Here is a 23,286-nt window from a genome sequence, read left to right as displayed (position 1 = left end):
ATCCTAATTTGCATTTGCAAATTAGGGGTGGGAAGGTTGAAAAAAATTTTTACTACCTTGTTTTCACGCGATTTCCCTACCCCCCCCCTAATTTGCATATTCGGTTCTACCTGCCAGAAGGATTCACCCGAATCCTGCTGAAAAGGGCCGAATCCCGAACCGAATCCTGGATTCGTTGCATTCCTTCCAATTACAAAGTGCATGGTTACATCTGTGACTGTGATTAAAAGATGTAAGCTTAAGTGGATTTGATTTTTGTATACCTTTGGGGGTATCTTTAGAGGAAGCTCTACTAGTGATTGTAGATGAGGAAGTAGAGTATACTTATTCATATGTAATTATAATGATGCAGTAAGGCCGAACCAGACCCAGATTTTTGTGGGAACTGTTCATAATTTTTATATAATACACAAAAGCCATGAATATCCTGTAAATTATATCCTTATAAACGGTGAGTTCTGATGTCATCAGTTATAAACGGTAAGTTCTGATGTCATTTCTGTCACATGACTCATTGAAATTTGTGTATTATAATAAATAAAGTACCCCCCAGTTGTAAAATATGAGGATATTAGAAGTTACCTCGGAGTTCCATGACCTGTATAAAAACACTCGGCCTTCGGCCTCGTGTTTTTATATGGTCATGAAACTCCTTGGTAACTTATAATATCCCTATATTTTACAAAAGGGGGTACTTTATTCACTATATTATATTTGGTCCGGGACTGATTATAAGATGATGGATATTTTGTCATCCTTTTGAAGCAGCAATGTGTTTTTTTGATTTTTGTTTTTTTTGTGAACCATTCATATCAATGGGAAAGAGCCGTTTTCGTAGGCAATGCAAAGCATCAAAGCACTGCTGATTGCTAGTAGCTACGTGGTTTGATTTAAAAAATATATATATATATATATATCACTAATGCATGGGAAAATCTAAATCCCAGACATTATATAAAATACGCTGATATTAAATGCTCTTTCCAACATTATATTAATCTTAAAACTACATTGGTACAATCATTACGATTATAAAATTAAATATTGAGTGACCTAGGTCATTTGTCCCATGTCCTTTCACTAAATCCTGTGAATGTAGAGAGCTTTTGTTTTCTAGCTTTCATAACATATTTAAGTTTTTGCTATGATATAAAAATCTAGCACATGATGGCAACTTATGGCAACTTTTTTTTGCCTTTATTTTTCATTTTGCCTAAGGGTACTTACATTTTATACACATAAACAGTATGGGTTAATCCTCTACTCGGGTGACCTCCTTTAGGCTAGGGCCACACGGCGCGATTTTGCCGCGATTCTGCGCTGGGCGAGTCGCTGCGGTTTTTAAGCCGAAATAGCTTTGTTAACTTTGGCGCTGGCGTCAATGCAAATCGCGGCGAAATCGCTGCGCTAATTCACACGCGGCGATTCTTTTTCTACTGTCGCCCGGAAACGCCCAGCGAGGCAACTTCGGGCGACAATAGAAAACGAATCGCCGCGTGTGAATTAGCGCAGCGATTTCGCCGCGATTTGCATTGACGCCAGCGCCAAAATTAACAAAGCTATTTCGGCTTAAAAACCGCAGCGACTCGTAACTCGCAACTCGCCCAGCGCAGAATCGCTGCAAAATCGCGCTGTGTGGCCCTAGCCTTAACCTAACCTTCCAAGTGCATACAATTGTACTGTGAATACCAGACTGGTAATATGATTAGTTGGGTCTAACATTGGCACATGCTGCTCAACCCAACAATTTTACTTTCACTGGCTACTTTTCATGTGCAAACTGATTCCAGCATTAATCAGCAGGAACATGCTCCTATTTTTTAAGAAATATTAATAATAGAATACCACTTGTACCTGTACTACCCAAAATAATCTGTTTAGTTCGCTGTCCATGTCCTAATCCTGTTTCACATTAGTGCCTTATCGAAGACCAATGTCACTTGTAGTTGTTTGAGATATTTGCCACAGCAGTTTCTTCCACACTGAAAACACTACTTACCTAATTCACCCCCAGTGATTTTTTTTTGAGAATTGCTTAAAAACATTGACAGAGGGTTCTCACCTCATTTTCAGGCAAAATTTGAGAGAAAATGCCAACAGAATTCCGCATGCAGCATAGGGGTCTGGGTTAATCTGGGTATTCTATAAACAGACGGGCGTAATTATAGAGGAAGCAGACCATGTGACTGCAGGGGGCCCAGTAGTTACAAGGGCCCCATGAGGCCCTAAATTATATACAATTTCAATAAAGACTGGGCCCTGAAAGACTGGGGCCTGAAAAATTATTTGCTGTGGGGACCAGTAATATATAGTTATGCAACTAAAACAGATACACTGTGAAAGGAAGTGCTCTCATCTGGTGTTTTCCCATGTGAAAACCCAGTTATTGAATATTAATTGCTATTTTGCCCATGCACCAAGCCATAAGCACAGAGAGTTTGTAAATTATCTGCAAGTGAGCCATGGACATTCACAAATTCACAAGCTTTGTGATCAAAAGGGAAGCTGGGCTTTGCCTGATTTTTTATAGACAAAAATACTGTATATTTGCATATTAACTTTCATGTGATAAATAACTCATTCTTTGTGTCCGTTCTACCACTCAAGTAGTCTTTGTTTCCACAAGGCACCAGAATAGCTATTATGACTTCTGTACAAAATAAACTAGACGGTATATCAAACTTTTAATTACCTTTTTTTAACCTTTGTTTCTTTTCTGTATATTCAAATGCATATCCATGTACAAGTTGACTTTATTTTATTATTAAAATAATTTCATTTTCTCTTCAGGCACAGGAGAAAGTGGAAAAAGCACATTTATCAAACAGATGAGGATAATCCATGGATCTGGTTATTCAGATGAAGATAAGAGGGGGTTCACAAAGCTTGTCTATCAAAATATATTCACTGCAATGCAAGCTATGATTCGGGCCATGGAAACCCTTAAAATACCATACAAGTATGAACACAACAAGGTAAGATTTTGGCAGAAATTTTCTGCCTCATACTGACAGATAATTTTTGGTTAGAGAAGATCAGGCTTATGCTGGAAAATTAATGGTTGCAAAATGATTTTTGTGTGCAATCCACAATGTAGTCTATAAAATAACTAAATTATATTACACATACTTAGATTAGAGTAGGGATGCACTGAATCCAATATTTTGGATTCGGCCGAATCCTTCACGAAAGATTCGGCCGAATCCAACCCCTAATTTGCATATACAAATTAGGGGTGGGAAGGGGGATACGTTTTTTACTTCCTTGTTTTGTGACAAAAAGTCAAGCGATTTCCCTTCCCGTCAGTTATTTGCATATGCAAATTAGGATTCGGTTCGGCCAGGCAGGAGGATTCGGCCGAATCTGAATCCTGCTGAAAAAGGCAGAATCCTGGATTCGGTGCATCCCTAGATTAGAGTCCCAGTGGAGGAACGGACCTCATTGTCCCACCCCAAACTCCTAGTTTTATAATTCACTTACCCTCTGCAGTGTTCCTGCAAGACTGCAATAGTGTTTTATTCAGATTACACCTCTAATTGGCCTTTTGACTACTACAAACATGGGAAGGTGAATTTTTTTAGGGATACCTTTATACACTAGTGCACAAGCTGACCAGGGTTACGGAGCAGGCACAGGGAAAGGCTGCTGCCAATGTCGGGGCTGATTGGCCTGCATTTGAGAATCAGCCATGTCTGGCATTAAACTAAAGCTTAACTAAAGAAGTAGGGCATAATTGTTGTACATTACGTTTTGTGTTTCCATACAAGCCCAAAGCAAACACTGCCATTTAGCAGTAAAGATCTGTGCCTCCAAAGATGCCCCTGTAGGTCCCCATCTTCTTCTCTGCATGCTCTATGTTGAAGTCACTTACTGAGCTTAGGGACCAACACACAAGATACGGAATTTATTCCATATCTTGTGTATTGGTCCCTAAACTGTCTGTCTGGTATGCTGGCGCAAAGCCTAACACCATTGTTCCACAATGCATTTCCCCCGGATGTAAAATTACAGGAGGAGATATTAATAAAGTATTGAAATTGTGTGTTACTTTCCTTTTTTTTTTTTTTTTTAATAATGTCTTTGCACCAATTAAACATATCAACAAACAAACAAAATTGAATGCCTTATAGTATTGTCATGTTACATAGGGTTATAAATAAAAAGGAAGTAGATCTACACTCAAGGGTTTCCCCAAATTTATTTTTTTAAAAACACCTGTCATATGCCAGCTTGTCATCATCGCTCTCATTTGGTGATGGCCTTCCCCATCGTTTGTCGGTACCATGCTTGTGCCACGTAGCCTGTTCTGGGGTAAGGGCGGTTTAGAGGGCAATCCTGTGGAGCATAATCCATGCTGTTTTGCCATCCATGAGTACACTTGTTCTGACAGGTAATCCTCCATGTCTCTTTGCGTGTCTTTTTCTGAAGGATAGCTTTCTGGTGCTTCTTCATGTCTAGGCTTCAGCCTTTGTCACCTTATTGAATCTTTTCTGTGATGGACATTAGAGTGGGACAGTGAGGTGTGTCTCCTGTTAACCACTCCCTTTGGGACTATTTAAACTTAGTTTGAGTGTTCTGTTATTGTATGTATGGATAAAGGGCCCTGTGTTGCTAAAACACGTCAGCTGAATAACATTTCCATAGCAGTTTAAAGCAGAAGGAAAGCTACGGGGGCATTTTATTGTCAATAGATTAGTCACAATAGTGCAAGCTAGAATGCTATATTTATTTTGTAGAATGCTTTACCATACCTGAGTAAACAGCTCTAAAAGCTCTCTGTTTGTTTAGGTAGTAGCTGCCATATTAGCTTGGTGTGGCATCACTTCCTGCCTGAGTCTCTCTCTGCTCACTCATAGCTCTGTGCTCAGATTACAGCAAATAAGGCAGGGGGTGGGGGAAGAGGATCAAACTGAACATGCTCACGCCTGGGGCAAGGAGGTTTTAGCTGAAGGGAGGAAGTCTGATACAGAAGCCCAGGTGTACACAATAGAAGGAAAAAATGAAGTGTTTCTTTTGACAGGAGACTCAGAGCAGCACTACTTTGAGGGTTTACTGGTATATTTAGGTGGACCTTTCTGATAAGGCTTACTTATCTTATTACTTAGTTTTAACCTTTCCTTCTTTAAGCCTTGTGTACATACATTTTTTTTATTGTTGTTTTGTTTGGTTAGATATAGTACTCATCTTTCAGAAATCTCATACTAGCGCAGTGATGTCAGATACACACACACACACACACACACACACACACACACACACACACACACACACACACACACACACACACACACACACACACACACACACACACACACACACACACACACACACACACACACACACACACACTTGTAGATGAAGCAAAATGCAATCTTGCAAAGAGTAATAATTTTTGCACCTTGTAAGATGGTTTGTGCGGATTATAGCTATGACCGCATATCCCTTTTTGTGGGTTGTTTAAAATGTGAAAGTGTTCTTTGTTGAATAAACTTAAAAAAGGTGCTATTTATCTGCAGAGAGCCAGGCATGACAGCTGTGCCACACATTTCCTGAACTGGTGATAAGGTTTGACACTGTAGGGCTGTCTTATGTCATGGGATAAAATTGGCTATTACAGGAAACCCATTATTAGATTGCTAACCTTTTTTTTGCTGTAAATTAAAGCATCATATTACTACATTCTTTCGTAAAGCTGTAAATATGTTAAATTACTCTTTAGAATCAACACTTTACAGCAGCTTTGATGAACAATCCTATCCTTTTGAATTGAAAAAAGGCTATGGCACAAGTTGAATAGTGGATAACCGATAACACCATTATGTTCTACAGAGCTTATCTGCTGTGTAACCTGAGCATTCTTTCCTTTGAATGGCTGCCCCCATTTTTATTTTGGGGTTGACTTTCCCTTTAAAAGACTTTCATTTTTTGGTTTTACTGTTAACTCCTGGTTGTTACTGTTTTAACAGTCTTAATTCTCCAGAAAAGATAGGTCTGTTAATCAGCTGCCTTGTCTTATATTGTATAAATAGTCAGCCACCAGTACAGAGAATAGAAAGGGACAAACAGTGCTTTCAATAGCCATACATATGCAAATAACCAATTTGTAATGAATGTATATTGCAAAGTTTTTTTTTTTACTAGGCACAAATTTTTTTTTGAGTTGACATTACCTCAACTTCAACATGATTAAATTCACAACATTTACATCTTCCAATTTCTCTAGTATTTTCCTTTTCCTTTCTACTTCTTGTTCAGCTAGAGAGTTCCTACCAGGTAAGAGTCTAATGATCAGTAATTCCCAACCTGAGGCTCACAAGCAACATGTTGCTTGCCACCCCACGTGATGTTGCCACATATTACTCCTGTGCATATTGCACTTTGTCATAATCACTTAGGTGTCATTACAGTATATTTTAGTGATTTTGGTATTTCCCCTTTAAACTACCCTAGAATTCCTCATGGCCATCTAGGCTGGTTAATAGTTTTAGTGCAACAACAAATTGAGGGCTGCTCATTCTCAAAATCGTTGTGTTCCTCACCTTTAGCAATCTTTTCTGCAGCCCTTTTTCAGCAACTTTTCCTAAGAGGATACGTTTATTTTCTTCAGTGGTAATGGGCAGACTTGATTACACAGTGTATTTCTTCTTCAGCCTTCCCTACCTAAGGCCATGTTCACCTGGTTTTCATGTGCAGTTGTAGCCTAAAATACTGCTCACATATATGCAAGGAATCCACTATTGCAGGGACACTTAAATTCATTAAATATTGTACAGTATACTGGTTGTCTCTTCTGGAAATAAAATCACAATATACAGTGATGTATTTGAATTGCCGATGATAAAACATTTAAATAGCGACAGCGATGGATATTGCCTTCTACTGTTTTTTTGCGGTTTTTACACTTTCATACGATTGTTATCCTACTTGAATCCTGCAGTTTAAATCTGATTGGTGGCATTAAAACATACAATCGATTTCCCAACATTCACCGTACGATGAATAAAATCTAAACGTGTATGGCGAACAAGTGGGCAAAATATACTATGCTCCATTACCATTAAAATGGCTACTACAGCCTTTTCATATTTTGTTTTGGTTAATGTGACCTCCTCATTGATAATCCAGGAGACTCAATAAATGGAATACTTTGTGGTAAGCAACTGGGTAAATAGTCTGTGCAAATGTTTCTAATATAGTTAGCCAAAAATGTAATGTATAAAGGCTGGAGTGAATGGATATCTAACATTATAGCCAGGATTCTACTTCCCGCTTTGCAGCTCTCTTGGATTCCACTGATTGGTTACTAGGCAGTAACCAATCAGTTACTTGAGGAGGGGGGCACATGGGTCATAACTGTTTGCTTTTGAATCTTGTTTTTTTTTTTGTTTTTTTTTTTAAAGAAAAAAAACCTTGGCAGATTTTTATTTTTGGCAAAAATATGTTTTTGTTTTTTAATATAAACCGGTTCCTCAAGGGTTTATAAATATGCCCCTTAGTGTCTGGGAAGGCTGATGCTCCCTATAGTAAAGGTTATTGTCCTGAAAAACAGATTAGAATTATTACTCGTGACATAAACAAAACCTAGCTGCTTGAGAGCAATTTATGCTGATAAATTACTTTAATTTACATTGCATACGTAAGGCTAAGGATACAAGAGTGTCTCAAAAGGAGGTACAGGTTTGGGACCTGTTATCCAGAAGGCTCGGGACCTTGGGTATTCCGGATAAGGGATCTTTCCGTAATTTGGATCTTCATACCTTAAAGGAGAAGGAAAGCTACCAAAGCAGTTTATTGTCAATAGATTAGCTACACTAGTGCAAGCTTTGAGTCTATATTTATTCTGCAGAATGCTTTACCATACCTGAGTAATCCACTCTAGACACTGTCTGTTTGTTTAGGATAGCAGCTGCCATATTAGCTTGGTGTGACATCACTACCTGCCTGAGTCTCTCCCTGCTCACTCATAGCTCTGGGCTCAGATTACAGCAGGGAGGGGAGCAAACTGAGCATGTTCATGCCCTGCCCTGAAGGTTTATGCTGAAAGCAGAAAGTCTGATACAGTAGCCCAGGTATACACAATAGAAGGAAAGAAATGTGGTGTTTCTTTTGACAGAGGACTCAGAGCAGCATTACTTTGAGGTTTTTTTGGTGTATTTATATAGACCTTTCTGATAAAGATTACTTGGTTTTAACCTTCCCTTCTCCTTTAAGTCTACTAGAAAATCATGTAAACATTAACTATTCCCAATGGCTTGGAGCTACATGTGAACAGTCGCAGTTTAGAAGAGCTCCGGCACTCTGTCCTACAAATAAACCCAATAGACTGGTTTTGCTGCCAATAAGGATTAATTATATCATAGTTTGGATCAAGTACAAGCTACTGTTTTTTTCATTACAGAAAAAAAGGAAATAATTTTTTTAAAATCTGAATTATTTAGATAAAATATAGTCTATGGGAGATGGCCTTTCCGTAATTCGGAGCTTTCTGGATAACGAATTTCCCGAAAACGGATCCTATACCTGTATATTATATATTTTAAGAACTGTTAACAGCTGGCAAATATGGGTGTTAACGGATAATGATTTTGGACATTTCAGCACACAAAGCACAATTGAAATGTAGTTCTGTAGATCTAGATATTGGGCAAGATTCAATTCAAGGAGTATAAGGTTTACCACCTGAAAACTCGTGCATGAGATTCAATTTGAGGTGCAATTCAATTCAGAAAAATTTATCTCACTGTTAATCACATGGAAATTCTATTGAAGTCTGTGGGAAAAATGGAACTGTATTAGGTGAATTTATTTTCTCCTCGAACTGACTCTCGTCCAAGAGTTTTCACTTGATAAACCATGAGAACTTTTTCTCACTGAATTGAATCTGGCCCTTTGAGTTACACTGAGACTTGTGGGAACTGGAGTACAGGTCAGGATCTCCAAAAGATATGGCATCAATTTATATGCACCTAACATTTTGAAGCAATTCCTGGCTAATTCTGGGATGCACTTGCCAGTTCCACACCCTTTCCTTTTTCAACAGTAAATATATGGAATATTGCAGTGTCATATTTTTATTTGGCTTACTATTTTTAGACATGATTTCCTTTCCCTCCTCTCAGGGCCATGCACTGTTAGTTCGAGAAGTTGATGTAGAGAAGGTCGCCTCTTTTGAGAATCCTTATGTAGATGCAATAAAGTATTTGTGGAATGACCCTGGCATACAAGAGTGCTACGACAGGCGACGGGAATATCAGCTGTCTGATTCCACTAAATAGTAAGTACTATTTTTGTTAAATAGTCTCTGCTATCCCCTTTAACAAATGTATGTAAGTACTGCATGCAGGTAACTGCAGAAAGTTTGTTCCACTGGGAACCAAGAAAATTGGCTTTTAATAAAAAATAAAAAAAATAAAAAAAAGTGATATTCTGCAAGCTTTAACATAGGCCTTTGTTTCAGTGGACAAACAACATGCAACATGTAGCTTACCAGCTATTGCTTAAAGATCATTCCTGAATCTTATACTGGCTATTAGGTTACTGGTATTCTGGATGTTGTTTCTCGCTAACAGCTGCTCAGGAGTTTTTTTTCTTTCCTGCTGTCCTTGCTTTAAGTATGATTTGTCTTTGGAGGTTGTTGACCCACACTGTTTGTTGCATCTATACAAGCAGTCAGGGTACACAGCATGAGGAACATTGTGAGACAATAACATATTTATGGTTTGCTCGTATGATAAATTAGTTGGCAAGTAAATGTATGTGGGCTCCATTTTGCATTTTAAACTATATGTTTTACAGTTTTAGGATGAAGGCTTAATTTGCTTTCCTAGTTCTGAAATTTAAAAAAAAAGATGTCTTTCTGTAACAATTTTTAAAGGGGCACCTAAACCCTCAGAATTTGTAAACCACTGGGTTAAGGATTTCACTCTTCCAGGTATGGAGCTGCTGGAAAGTTTAATTCCCACTCTTTGCTGTGCTCCTTTCCTTTATAAAAATATATGTGCCACCAAAAATCATAAAAATCGTATTTATCCCAAGTTGATTGCTAAAAGCGAGTGCTCAGCAGTTTGCTCACTTTGACAAACACTTAGGGGTCTATTTCTCATGCTGTGTAAAAAGTGGAGTGAAACCTTACCAGTTATGTTGATCATAGCAACCAGATCAGATCTTGGCTTTTGTGTTCTAACTGTTGAAATCTAATTTCTGATCTGTTGGTCTAGGCAACATTACTGGTAATGCTTCACTCCACTTTTTACACAGCATCATAAATAGGGCAAAGATCTGATTGGTTGCAATGGGCAACATCACAGGTAATGTTTCACTCTACTTTTTTACAGCATGATAAATAGACCTAATGGTCAATACATACAAGGATTGTGATCACAACAGAAGAAAGAGGGCTGGTTTGATATCGCTCTGATTAGGAAAAATATTATAAGCCTTAGATTTTTTTCAGGTCTTTCCTAAACAGAACACGATCAGCTCTCTTTCATTCTTCTGACAAGTTCTTGACTGGAGCATAGTTGTAATTTCACCACTAGTTGCCAATGTTGTAACAAAATTCGTTCATATTAACTGTACATATTTACTTTAATATCTTGAATTTAAAAAAATAATATATACACACACACACACACTGCAATAGGACTTAGATTAGCACCTCGTCAGTTTTATGTTTACTTATTTTAAAGGTTTGCTTATCCTTTAATCTTGTAACTGTATGTATTTCTGTTTTATATCTGTACTATACTATTAATGTATTGTAAAAATCCATCATCTCCGTGGTAAATTATGCTAAGGTCAGAGGTCTTTCCCAGCACAAGGATTCACCATTTTAACACACTGCTGTATAATTCTCACCACAAATCACAGTGAAAAAAGGACTTTTGCTGGGCATCCATAAAATAGAATGTTGATTTGCTTCAGATCAAAGATTTAGACAAGGTCAGAAACAGGGGGTCACTGTAGAGCGTGTAAAGTAACCCAAGTGCAAATTACTGTATATAGAGAGAGAGAGGGCTAAAACACTGGTCTGGTTCTGTTGTTCAATAACTTGATATTAGGAAGCAGAAGAGCTATAGCCTGAGAACAAAATTACAGGCATTTGTGCAGATCATTACTTTCTGACTGGCCTTTCATAGGTTGAGTGTCAGATGTATGCTTAACATTCCTGCTTCACTTCCTTATTTTGTTTAATAATGAGACACTGCAGATCAGGATCCTGGCTTGCTTCCAGCATCTTCAAAGTTATTCGGTAGAAACATTAACATAGCAGCAGCTACTGTGAGAGTGTAAAACTACTCATGATTCTATGGGGGGAATTCACAAAAGTGTCGGTAAAAAAAGTAACCCAGAAGTGGCGGTCGACAAATTTGTAAAATGTCGTATGAACGGCAAATTCACAAAGGCAGATGTCACCATCTCTGAATGTCTCGTAAGTCTGACAATTTTCTAAAATGTCGTATATTTTTTCATCGTACAAACGACATTTACCAAGACTTTTTAAACGACAATTTTCCTGACATTTTCATTTTGGAGAACCTAAAGTGTCTGAAAAATTGTCTGTAAAAAAAATGAGTTTACGAGCAATTCATAAAAATGGCGGGAAAAGTGGCGCCGAAAAAACCACGCCCACTTTTAACGACACTAATTCAAAAGTGTCGCACATGTCAGAAAATTGGCGGAGAAATGCTCTGTGAATTTGTCTGCTGTTGCTACGACACTTTCTACGACATTTTAAAGACATTTTTTAGTTCCCGACACTTTTGTGAATTCCCCCCTAAGAGTCAGAACCCTTTGCATATGAGGCCACAAAGCATATTTGTCTGGTATTTTCCACCTTACCTCCTTTTCACTCTATTCCTACAGAATGAGCCCTCATTGAAAATCATGCTGCAATAATGATGAAATGAAAGAATACTTGTTAGTGAGTTCTGTTGACATCTAAGTAATCGTGATAGCAATAGTATTCTCTCAAACTGAAAAAAGTGCCAAAAATAGAGAAAAGTAGGCACCCATGAAAACTAGTCCTTGGAGTGATAACAAGATCATAATTATGTGAGAAGGCAGAAATATTTGTTACAGGTGTCTATGATCCGGGACCTGGGGTTTTCCAGATCCTTCCATAATTTTAGTCTCCATATCTCAAGGCTGCTCCAAATTATTTAAACATAGGATTGTTTTGTCACCAGTATGTATTAATGCAGCTTAGTTACAATCAAGTAACTAAACTTAACACATATTCAAGTCCAATGATGAAATTGTGACACTCGATGAGAAGAAATGTGACATAAGAGTACTGTTTCCCAGTGCTGTGGAGTCGGAGTTGTGAGCTATTTTAGGTATCTGGAGTCTACATTTTTGGTGACTCCACCTCCTAATAACTTTAAATACAAGCACTGAAAATAATCATATTTAAGAGCTTCTGTGAAGGAGGATATGGCAGAAGCAATACTTTAGTTAATTTTGGATTGTATTAAGCAGCTATTCTACAGCTATATGCCAGGTTTAATTAATATACAAGTTGTTTTACATAGTTACATAGTTAAAAGAACAGCAACATCAAAAAATTTGTTTTAAAGTAATAAAAATATAATGCAGTGTTGCCCTGCACTGGTAAAACTGCTGTGTGCTTCAGAAACACTATAATTGTTTATATAAATAAGCTGCTGTGTAGCAATGGGGGCAGCCATTCAAAGGATAAAAGGCTCAAGTTACACAGCAGATAAGGTCTGTAGAAAATAATTATCTGTTATCCACTATTTAACCTGTGACATATAGCCTTTTTTTCAATTTCCGCCATTGCTACACAGCAGCTTTTTTTTCAGTGCAAGACAACACTACATGATATTTTCATTACTTTACTAACATTTTAATTTTTTGGTGTTACTGTTTCTTTAAATCAGGTTGAAAAAAAGACAGTCCATAAAATTCAACCCCTCTAAATTAAAGCATCCATAAACACATCCCACCATACCCTCACATAAACTATATATACCCATATCTATACTATCCATAGAGTTTAGTATCACAATTAGACAACTTGTTATCTACAAAAACCCCTAGATCCTTCTCCGTTAAGGAAACTCCCAACACACTGGCAAAAATAATATAAATGCGAGTTACACAATAAATGACAAAGTGCATAACCTTGCATGTATCAACATTGGACCTCATTTTCAAGTTTACTGCCCAGTTTTCCAACTTAGTCAAATTGTTCTGCAAAGTGACAGCATCCTGCATGGAACCTATAGTTCTGCACAATTTAGTATCACCTGCAAAAATAGAAACGGTACTTTCAATGCCCACCTCCAGGTCATTAATAAACAAGTTAAAAAGCAAAGGACCAAGTACAGATCCTTACGGTACTCCACTAACAACACTGGCCTAATCTTTTACTTTCACGGTACTCCACTAACAACACTGGCCTAATCTTTTACTTTCTCTATCCAAGTACAAATACTATGTTCCAGACCAACATTCCTTAATTTAACTAGTAACCTTCTCTGTGTCACTGTATAAAATGCTGTAACAAAGTAGTAGATCATATCCACTGCCTTCCCAGAATCAAGGTCCCTGCTCACCTTTTCATAAAAGGAAATTAAGTTAGTTTGGCAAGATTTATTACGCATAAAACCATACTGGTTCAAACTCATAGTATTATGATTTATGTTTTCCAATTGTTTTTTGTTTATGTAGTTTGACTTTGGTTTAGAATTACCTGCTTTGGCAGTCATAAAATGCCTTGTATGTTGTATACTTAACTGATTTCAATCAACATGGAAAATACATTGGTATATTAAAGGACCAGTAATGTCAAAAAATTAAAACATTTTAAAGTAATTAACATATAATATACTGTTAGCATGCATTGGTAAAAGTTGTGTGCTTCTGAAAGACTTCTATAGTTTATATAAACATGCTGATGTGTATCCATGGAGGCAGCCATTCAAGCTGGAGAAAAGGCAAAGGATACAAAGTACAAAACAGATAAGCCCTGTCCAATACAATGGTGTTTTATCTGTTATCCGATATGTAACCTGTGCCTTTTCTCTTTTTTTTTTTTTTTCTTCCACCTTGAATGGCTACACAGCAGAATGTTTATATAAACTATAATAGTCTTTCTGAAGCAAATACACATATTTTACCAGTGCAGAGTAGCAGTATATTATATTTTTATTACTTTGTTACGCTTTCAGTTTTTGGTGTTCCTGTTGGAGGAACCATGAATTGAGTAGTCAAAGGATTTATGTACTCCACAGCCCTGCTATTTCCCCTTAATCCTCACAGCTGGTTGTCTCCAGTAGGTGTCACTCTTTGGTTTCCTATAAATATGTACATTCTCACCAGCTGAGGAAGGAAAACGTGGTCCCGGAACATTCATATTTTATAAATATAATCTTCTTTTGTGTATTTGTTTCTTTTTCAGCAGTGGTGTGTGTGTGTGTGTGTAACATGCTTCAGTAATGAAAGATCATTTTTATCAACAAGCCTCTATATAAGGAAATTATCTAAAAAAACTTCTACTTATTTTTGTTTTATTCTGCAGTTATCTCAACGACGTGGACCGTATAGCAACTCAAGGATACCTTCCCACCCAGCAAGATGTGCTGAGAGTTCGAGTCCCAACAACAGGAATCATTGAGTATCCCTTCGACTTACAAAGTGTTATCTTCAGGTACAGGAAGATATATTACCCCTTTGCTGATCATTTTGTAGACACAAGGATTGGTGGTTAGTTAAGCCTTTCTTAAAGGAACAGTAACACCAAAAAATAAGTGTCTAAAAGAAATTAAAATATAATGTACTGCTGCCCTGTACTGGTAAAAATGTTGTTTACTTCAGAAAGACTACTATAGTTTTAATAAACACACTGCTGTGTAGCCATGGAAGCATCCATTCAAGCTAGAGAAAATGATAATTTTTTTCTGCTACTTTTCCTTTCATCTATATATTATATTTAATCAAAACAAGTCTTGGAAGGTGAACAACCCCTTTAAAACAGAATGGTGTGATCCCCTCTTGAAATTCCATTGTTATTTTATAAGTATGAGCTTCTTATCCTGCAGCTGTTGAAGCCTTCATCATACTTGTATAACATGAGGTTTACTCAAACAAACCCACGTCAACTTTTTTTCCTTTTTCTTCAAATCAGTGTTTATATAGTTCTGGTGGCCATTGGTTCAAAAGTTTTGATATGTTAAAATATTTGTTTTTCTAATTGCCGCTGTCTACCCTGCAGAATGGTGGATGTAGGAGGACAGAGATCTGAGAGAAGGAAATGGATACACTGTTTTGAAAACGTCACCTCCATAATGTTCCTTGTAGCCCTTAGTGAATATGATCAAGTGCTGGTGGAATCTGACAATGAGGTAAGAAATGGCAGTGAACCCATAGAGGGTTATATAGCTATTAGTCCATCTCTTCTAGAAGCCAGCATCACAGTAATTTTAGGTAAAAGTGTTTGGCATTGTAATTTTGGAAGATTTTTCTCTAACTATTGTTATTCAGTGATCTAATCAGTTTCCGTTTCCACATTTTCTTGGCAAAGCTGACCTCACAGGCTTTTAATCACTGTGACTGGCACTGTTGGTCAGTGACCCTCAGCTTTATTTGTTGGTGTGCTATTTTTACTGATAACAAACAATGGGCCAGATTCGAATCAGTGAGAAAAAGATTTATCACGTGAAAACGCATGGATGAGATTCAATTTGAGATGCAATTCAATTCAGAAAAGCTTATCTCATGGTTTATCATGTGAAAACTCTATTGAAGTCTATGTGGAAAACTGGAACTAATTTTGGAGATATCTAGTATAGGTCAATCTAAAAACAACTGGACTTGCTGAGTAATCAATAAAGACGTTTCACTACTCATCCGAGCAGCTTCTTCAGTTCAACTGACTGGTGTGGGAAGTTCTCGGCATATAAACTCTTCCACTAATCCATTTACAATGGCACATTGTAACTCTTCAAAGAGGTGACATCTGAAGAAACTCACAGAGGTGTTGATTCTGTGTAGTTGTGATAGGATTATCCAATGTGTCATGCAACTCCTAGATACAGGTGTTACTTGTGAGAGTTGCATGAATGGATGTGTGAAGTGTTCTAAAACTGCCGGGGTACAGATGCTAGATATACTATGACCTGGATGAATGAAAATCTTCATAGTCATAATTTTGGAGATGTTTTTTTTCTTCTTCTCCAATTGAATCTCATCCATGAGTTTTCACGTGATAAACCGTGAGAACTTTTCTCACTGAAGTGAACCTGGCCCAATATTTATTGATATTGTTTGCTACACAAAATGGGTCTTGATGTTTTTTAGCTAGTTACTTTGCTTGTTACTGATTCACTGTTGATCATAGAGTTGTTTATTTAGGCACATCACTATACTGGTCAGAACAGCAAGAAGTGAGAGGTAGCTGTGGCTACTATTCACTTCCTTTTCTGTCAGTCAATGAAAAATCTCCTTCAAGATATATATATATGTATACTATGTTTAGTATACAAAATACAGCATTTCTAGCATTATTCTATTTTACCTTTTAGTTTTTAAATGTATTTCCCCTTTAAAGCCTCTGCATTGTAAAAGCATACTAATAGTATATTGTTATTTGTCTCTATTTATTTCTGCATCCCCATTAACGGTTAAGTCTCTTTCCACAGAACCGAATGGAAGAAAGCAAAGCGTTATTTAGGACGATCATCACATATCCGTGGTTTCAAAATTCCTCCGTCATCCTGTTTCTTAACAAGAAAGATCTTCTAGAGGAAAAAATCATGTACTCGCATCTAGTTGATTATTTCCCTGAATATGATGGTTAGTAAAAATATCAGTTTGTAACCACTTTTGCACTTGACTTGATAAATGAATTGAATTAATTATTCTTGAGCATAAATAATATATCTGCCAGATCGCAATTCTCCATTATCCTATAATAATTTGTCACAATAGATAAATATTATATCCTTATAAAGACAGTTTTAACGGCAAAACTTGCCGTTACCCACATTGACACAGATTTTACAGCACTAACCTAACAACACCTCTCTGATGCTACGAACTCTGTGCACCTGTTGAAGCAATTTCACTGCTAAGTCCATAGCAACACATGTATGGCAGCTACCCCGCTATATCCCTATTCACTCACAGAAGCATATTGGTCCCCTTTGTAACCTTATTTCTCATAAAAGGCCCATATGGACATTTCAGTGTCTACTTACTGAGGCACATTGACTTTCATTCTTTAAACCGATACATCTGTTGTTGTTATAGGACCTACTTTGGCAAGATTTGACTGTGTGCTCAGCAAAGTATTTGTCTGTTAAGCCAACACCACCATTATATTCCTACTGAAGTAGTGCTGTTAAAGAGCCCCACACTGGTACACAGGGCCACCAATAGAAAGCATGGGAGTTCAAACTACTGTTTGCAGGTCCTTCCCCCATTATCCCCCCGTAATTAGCCCACTGGTCACCTGGGCCCTGCAACAAGTAGGATGGGGCCTTAGTGGGGAAAAAGTGAATGCATGGTCTGCCCTTGCCATGCCCCCTTACGCCAAACCCCATTCACAATCTGCCTAAACTCCACTCCTCCACTAGTGCTGCACCCTTTGCAAAACCTCAAATGGCACCTTTGTGTCTCTTGGGGCCCCTGACTTGAGTACCCACTCTACCCTTGGTGCAAATGCTACTTTTGCCAACATTGCTAAATTACTGAGAAAAAAAATATTGTGGCAGTAAAAATTCCTGTTTGTTTGTGTACATGGACAATAGTTAATGTTCAATGAAAGGCTTTTCAGCTTCTTGTATGCCACCACACCCTAGCCTCTTTCATCCTCTCATAAAGCTATGCAAATATGGAATTCACAAAGAATTATTGCCTAAATACATGGCTCTCACATTTTAAGGTGGCCATTGCATGTATAAACCATAAAAAGGCCAATTAATATAGACTGTCTGATGTTTTTCTGCTGCTAATTAGCAGTTTGCCTTGTGTTTTCAAATAAATTAAATGTGTGTGTAGTCGTTTATTTATACATTTGCATATTATTTTGTTTCCTTTCTAACCAACAAAAGGCCCCCAACGTGATGCACAAGCAGCAAGAGAATTCATCTTGAAAATGTTTGTAGATCTCAATCCCGACAGCGACAAAATAATCTACTCGCACTTCACCTGCGCCACAGATACTGAGAACATTCGTTTCGTCTTTGCTGCAGTCAAGGACACAATCCTACAGCTAAACCTGAAGGAGTACAACCTGGTGTAATGGTGCCTGCTAGCTCTCCCTGTTCCCTTTGGGCCATTGAAGAAATACAAGATGGACTGTATTATCTGTAACAGAGAAAGAAACAATTTGCATAATACTAATTTATTGCCGTCCTGGACTCTGTGAGTGGTCCACAGAGTTTGTAGTAATTATTCTGATTTTATTTAAAACTATGTAAAGTAAACAAACAAAAAAACAAACAAACAAAAAAAGATGCTGCAGGGCGTGGCAGCACAATTTTTTCTAGGAGAAAAAAAAAATCCAGCTTGTGTTTTAATTTCTCAATTGTGCACTCACATTGGCTATTCGGTTCTTATAGTGTTTGATTTTTGAAGGCGAGAGCTAGAATGTTTTATTTACGCATGCACCTCTAAGGCTCCTAGACCCTTGGAGTATTAATCTTTTCAAGTACAAGACTTCCTGTTGTTTACCCTCCATCCATTCCTTTCTGAGCCACACACACCACTTCCCAATTAGACATAATTTTCTTTTTAATTTTTTTAACCGTATTTTTAAAATTAAGCCATCTGCTTTGCTAATTTATATACTTCTCTGAAGGATTAAAATATTGATACTGTGATTTTTAAATTATTGATATGTATAAAGTAAATTTGGTTGGTGGCACTGTCTTTTGTCACGGAGGTAAGCAAGAAGAACCGGCACTAATTGCGTGAGTGACAGGACAGGCACATGGCAGACAGGTGGTTCTAGTGTTTATAAAAAGATGATCAAGATACATGCGTTTAGCGTAAATGTATTTTTTTTTTTTACAAAGTGCCATTTTTTTGAAGTGAAACCAGATTTATTTGGTAATATTTAATTTTACATTTGCACAGAGAACACCATGGACACTACACACAGTTTCCCAAATCGAGTGCAATTTATTTTTTATATACTGTATGTATTTGCATTATTTTAACCTTTTTTTTTTTTTTCTTGAGGTGGTATTATAGATTCGGCTAAATACTTTTCATCGGGCAGAGTAAGTTTCCATTTGCCAAAAGCTGGCTTTCTTATTGTACTGTACATAGAAAAAAGGAAATGCCAAAACTTACTGATTAGGTCCTGAGCTGTTAATCAGATGACTGCCAAATAATAAGCCGTTTTACTTCATATAGTTAGAAAAGGTATTTCTATTCACTAAGTATTTCATTTCTATTGCCAAATAACAAGCAGTATATATGCTACATGCACAGAGATCCTAGTATTTAACAGTTTTCTGCTCTGCATCCCAGTGGAGCTCCAGTTCTTGAGTAGGGAAACCTGTGACAAACATTTAATGCACTGCTTTGCAGTCTTCCCTGTCTAGGATCAAACACTGGATGCTAGAGCCTGGGAAATTCTTATTCCTTTGCCTTGTGAACTCTTCTACCATCCACAACCCTTCATACACTCACTGCTTTCTGTATGTAAATATTCATCCTTTTGTGCTTCTTAAACGTGCAGAATTAAAAATGAATAACTAAAGCACATATTTGTCCTATTTTTCCATTGCACAAATTCGATTTTTTTTTTCTTTTTTGTTTCATCACTGCTAACGTTCAGCTTTTTGCAGCAAGCTGTGCAAATGTGAAGCGAACTTTGGTTTAACCGTTGCTAAGGTTGCAATGCAGTATGTATGCAGGAGTCACTGCCCGATGGAGGCCGAGAACAGTCAGTGCCGATAATGTGGCATATGCCTTATGGCAACAGTGCTCAGACCCCGCAGCAAAAACATTGTATTCCGCATTCAAAATAAATGCAATGTCTTGGTATTCTTTACCTCTCACTTAATATTTGCTGTTCCCCCCCAGAAGTTCCACTTTTTTTGCCTTGATACATTTGTCCTTTATCTGTTTACAGTTAACTCCTTGAATGTGCCATTTTATTGGCTTCCTTTGGATTATATGCTTAGACTGGTGGTCCACACCTGCAATGAAACAACAAAAACAAAAAAATACTGGCTGTACGTATAATGCAATTATGAATGCTATAATCATTGTACATACACCTCTCTATCTCTTTCTATACACACACACATATTTATTTATATATATGTATGTATGTGTATATGTATGTATGTATCTATATATATATATATATATATATATATATATATATATATATATATATATATATATATATATGTATGTATATATATATATATGTATATATATATGTGTGTGTATATGTATATGTATGTATGTATATATATATATATATATATATGTATATATATATATATATATATATATATATATATATATATATAGCAGCATCTATATTGGCTTTGTAATCATTCGTTTTTGGCAGACTGAATGTGCTGTATTGATAAATATGTATCTATGTAACTGTATTGTCTTATAGCTTATTCACAATTTGAATAATATTGTTTTCCTTTTCCCTCCCCCTATTTTATTATTTATTTTTTTTTTTAAAGAGAGGAGAATGTAAATTTTGTCAGAATACTGGTTAGGATTTTTTTTTTTTATTAAAGTACAAATAATGACTACAAAAAGTAACGCTGGTCCAAAGTGGTACCATGACTCTGATCAGAACTACAGCCTGCATTTCATAAGAGAAATACATGTACAAACAAATATGTTCTGAAATGAATTGTGTATGGATTGATTGCTGATCATTTTATGTGTTTATTGCTGGCTCCTGTACTTTTTACATAAAGTCGACTAATTAGAGGTTTGGGTTAATGTTCTATATACTTCTGATTACCCCAAAATCGGTAGATAGGGTAAATACCTTTGCACAAGTGACTGATGATTCGTACACCTTTGAAGGAACTATGAAAGAGATGGTGTTTTTTCAAGGGTGACTTCACAAGCTAAAAATATATATATATTATTATTTTTTTATTCCAAAAAAACTTTCCTTTTTCTTCTATTCTAATTGCATACACCGTGCCGTTGCAAAATATTTTGTTGCATAACATTAATATATCATCATAAGACACATACAGTATATTACTCAAGGTGATAGCACATTTCTTATGTATATAATTGTCACCAATGTTCAATTTCTAGTCAGTGAAAATATAAATACATATATATATATATATATATATATATATATATATTATTGTTTTGTTCTCTTTTTATGATGCTGTGATGAAACACTGAAACTCCATGTTTTTTTTTAAAGATCATTTGGTAGAGGAGAGGCTGGATTATTTTTGTCCTCCCTACACAATGCAATTGCCGTATAAAGGTTAACCTTTAATCTATCTTTTTTTTTTTTTTAAAATGGAGCCAGATTAAAAAAAACAAAAAAAACTTACAGCCGAAGTTTAGGATCTTTTTATTGCAATTTTCTGTGAACTGAAGAGGTTCTGTATTTAAAGGGGTCATCGAGAGGCATCCTAAATACCCTGGAGTGCCTTTTTTTTATTTGTAGTACCTGAAATTAGTAAGATACCTAGCCATTTGTTATATTGAGTCAATACTGATATAATGGTAAGGAGTAAAGTTAGTCTTGGAGTAGTAGGCATAATCGTGTATTCTTATATGGGTGGTTCACCTTTAAGTTAACTTTTACTAAACTCTGAATGCAGAAATCACGAACTATTAGTGAATTTTTTTTTATAAAATCTGACTTTAAAAAAATCACAAATTTTTCAGAATTTATTAAAACCTGAGGATGGAAAAGTCTGAATTTGAAAATCCGGTATCTCAGACCTGTCGAGGTTGCATATAAGTCAATGGTAGAAGTCCCAAAGAACTATTGATGTGCAGTAGGTTTCGTGCAATACCATGAAGTTTCTGAGTTTTCGGGTGAAAATTCCCAAAAAAATCGTGAAAATCAGATTTTTTCCAGCAAAGCAAATTTTCGGGAAAATTTTATAATAAGCGTAAAAAACCATAGCGGATTTGATAGGAGTTTGTAGCAGAAAATATTGAGATAAATTCGGACTTTGATAAATAACCCACTAAGTGTGTTCTAGAATGGCTAATTTTAAGCAACTTTTCAGTTGGCCTTCATTTTTAACATTTGTATAGTTTTTTTTGTGTTTTTTTAATTCCTTGCCTCCTTCTGACCATTTCCAGCTTTCAAATGGGGGGTCACTGACTCTATCTAAAAAAACATTTATTTTTATTGCTACTTTTTGTTACTCCTCTTTCTATTAAAGCCCTCTCTTATTTATAATACAGTCTCTTTTTCAGATCAGTGCATGGTTGCTAGGGTAATTTGGACCCTAGCCACCAGATTGCTGAAACTGCAAATTGGAGAACTACTGAATAAAAAGCGAAATAAGTTAAAAACCAAATAATAGTAAATGAACTCCGATTGCAAATTCTCTCAGAATATCACTCTATATCATGCTACCGTTAATTAAAGATATTAAGAAATAAGAAAAATACTGCTTGCAGGAATCATTTACACATTGAGGTCCTACCCCCACTTACCCAAGAGCAATTGCATTTTTTACCTCTTGGCAATAAGTCCATTATAAATTTACATTTGCACAAAACAGAGTTGAACACACAGTGATTCCCTTTACAAGAATGTATCTTGGTTGCTGTATTGGCATGTTTCTGTTATGCCTTACAGCTCTCCAGATCAGATATGTGTGCCTCAAAGCCACAGAAAAGAGTTATCCACCATTTATTTCTGCCAAACGTAAATTATTTCATTAAATTTGTGTGCAACCCAGGCATCCGATAATGTAAAATATGTTCTTTAAAAGGTTTTATTAAACAACGTATCATTTTTATTTTTAAGCAATGTGCTGTACCACTGTCGGAAATACAATTTACTGAATTTTTTAGTGTGCTGGTATGAAACAAAAAAACACATTTGTTCAAATCATTCTGCCAAATTTAATTAACTCCAGTACTGAGAACGAAAAGGGGCTTTAGAATGGATTAAATTTGCTGGTAGTACTTTCAGTACAAGGGTTGGCAACGTTATAAGATGGACAAATTCTATACTTTGTGAACTGTTGATGTATTGGCAGAAGATAAATGATGTTAAGGACATGGAATAAAACTTTTTTTTTTTTTTTGAACAGCCTTATGTGGACAATA

At 36.4% G+C, this 23,286-nt stretch overlaps 1 protein-coding gene across 1 annotated transcript in view; it reads left to right on the top strand.

Annotated features, from left to right (window-relative positions):
* gnaq.L (guanine nucleotide binding protein (G protein), q polypeptide L homeolog) overlaps nt 1–19,735 on the top strand; it is a 53,246-nt gene extending 33,511 nt beyond the window's left edge. Inside the window, 6 exon segments of the mRNA NM_001087694.1 lie at nt 2,791–2,975; nt 9,120–9,274; nt 14,546–14,674; nt 15,239–15,368; nt 16,665–16,818; nt 18,078–19,735. Of these exon segments, the coding sequence (NP_001081163.1) occupies nt 2,791–2,975; nt 9,120–9,274; nt 14,546–14,674; nt 15,239–15,368; nt 16,665–16,818; nt 18,078–18,268 (944 nt within the window). The 3' untranslated portion in view covers nt 18,269–19,735.
* The last annotated feature ends 3,551 nt before the right edge of the window (nt 19,736–23,286 follow it).

This window comes from Xenopus laevis, chromosome 1L (assembly GCF_017654675.1).
Source record: "Xenopus laevis strain J_2021 chromosome 1L, Xenopus_laevis_v10.1, whole genome shotgun sequence".
NCBI classification, from domain to species: domain Eukaryota; kingdom Metazoa; phylum Chordata; class Amphibia; order Anura; family Pipidae; genus Xenopus; species Xenopus laevis.
This window is presented reverse-complemented; position numbering and strand designations above follow the sequence as displayed.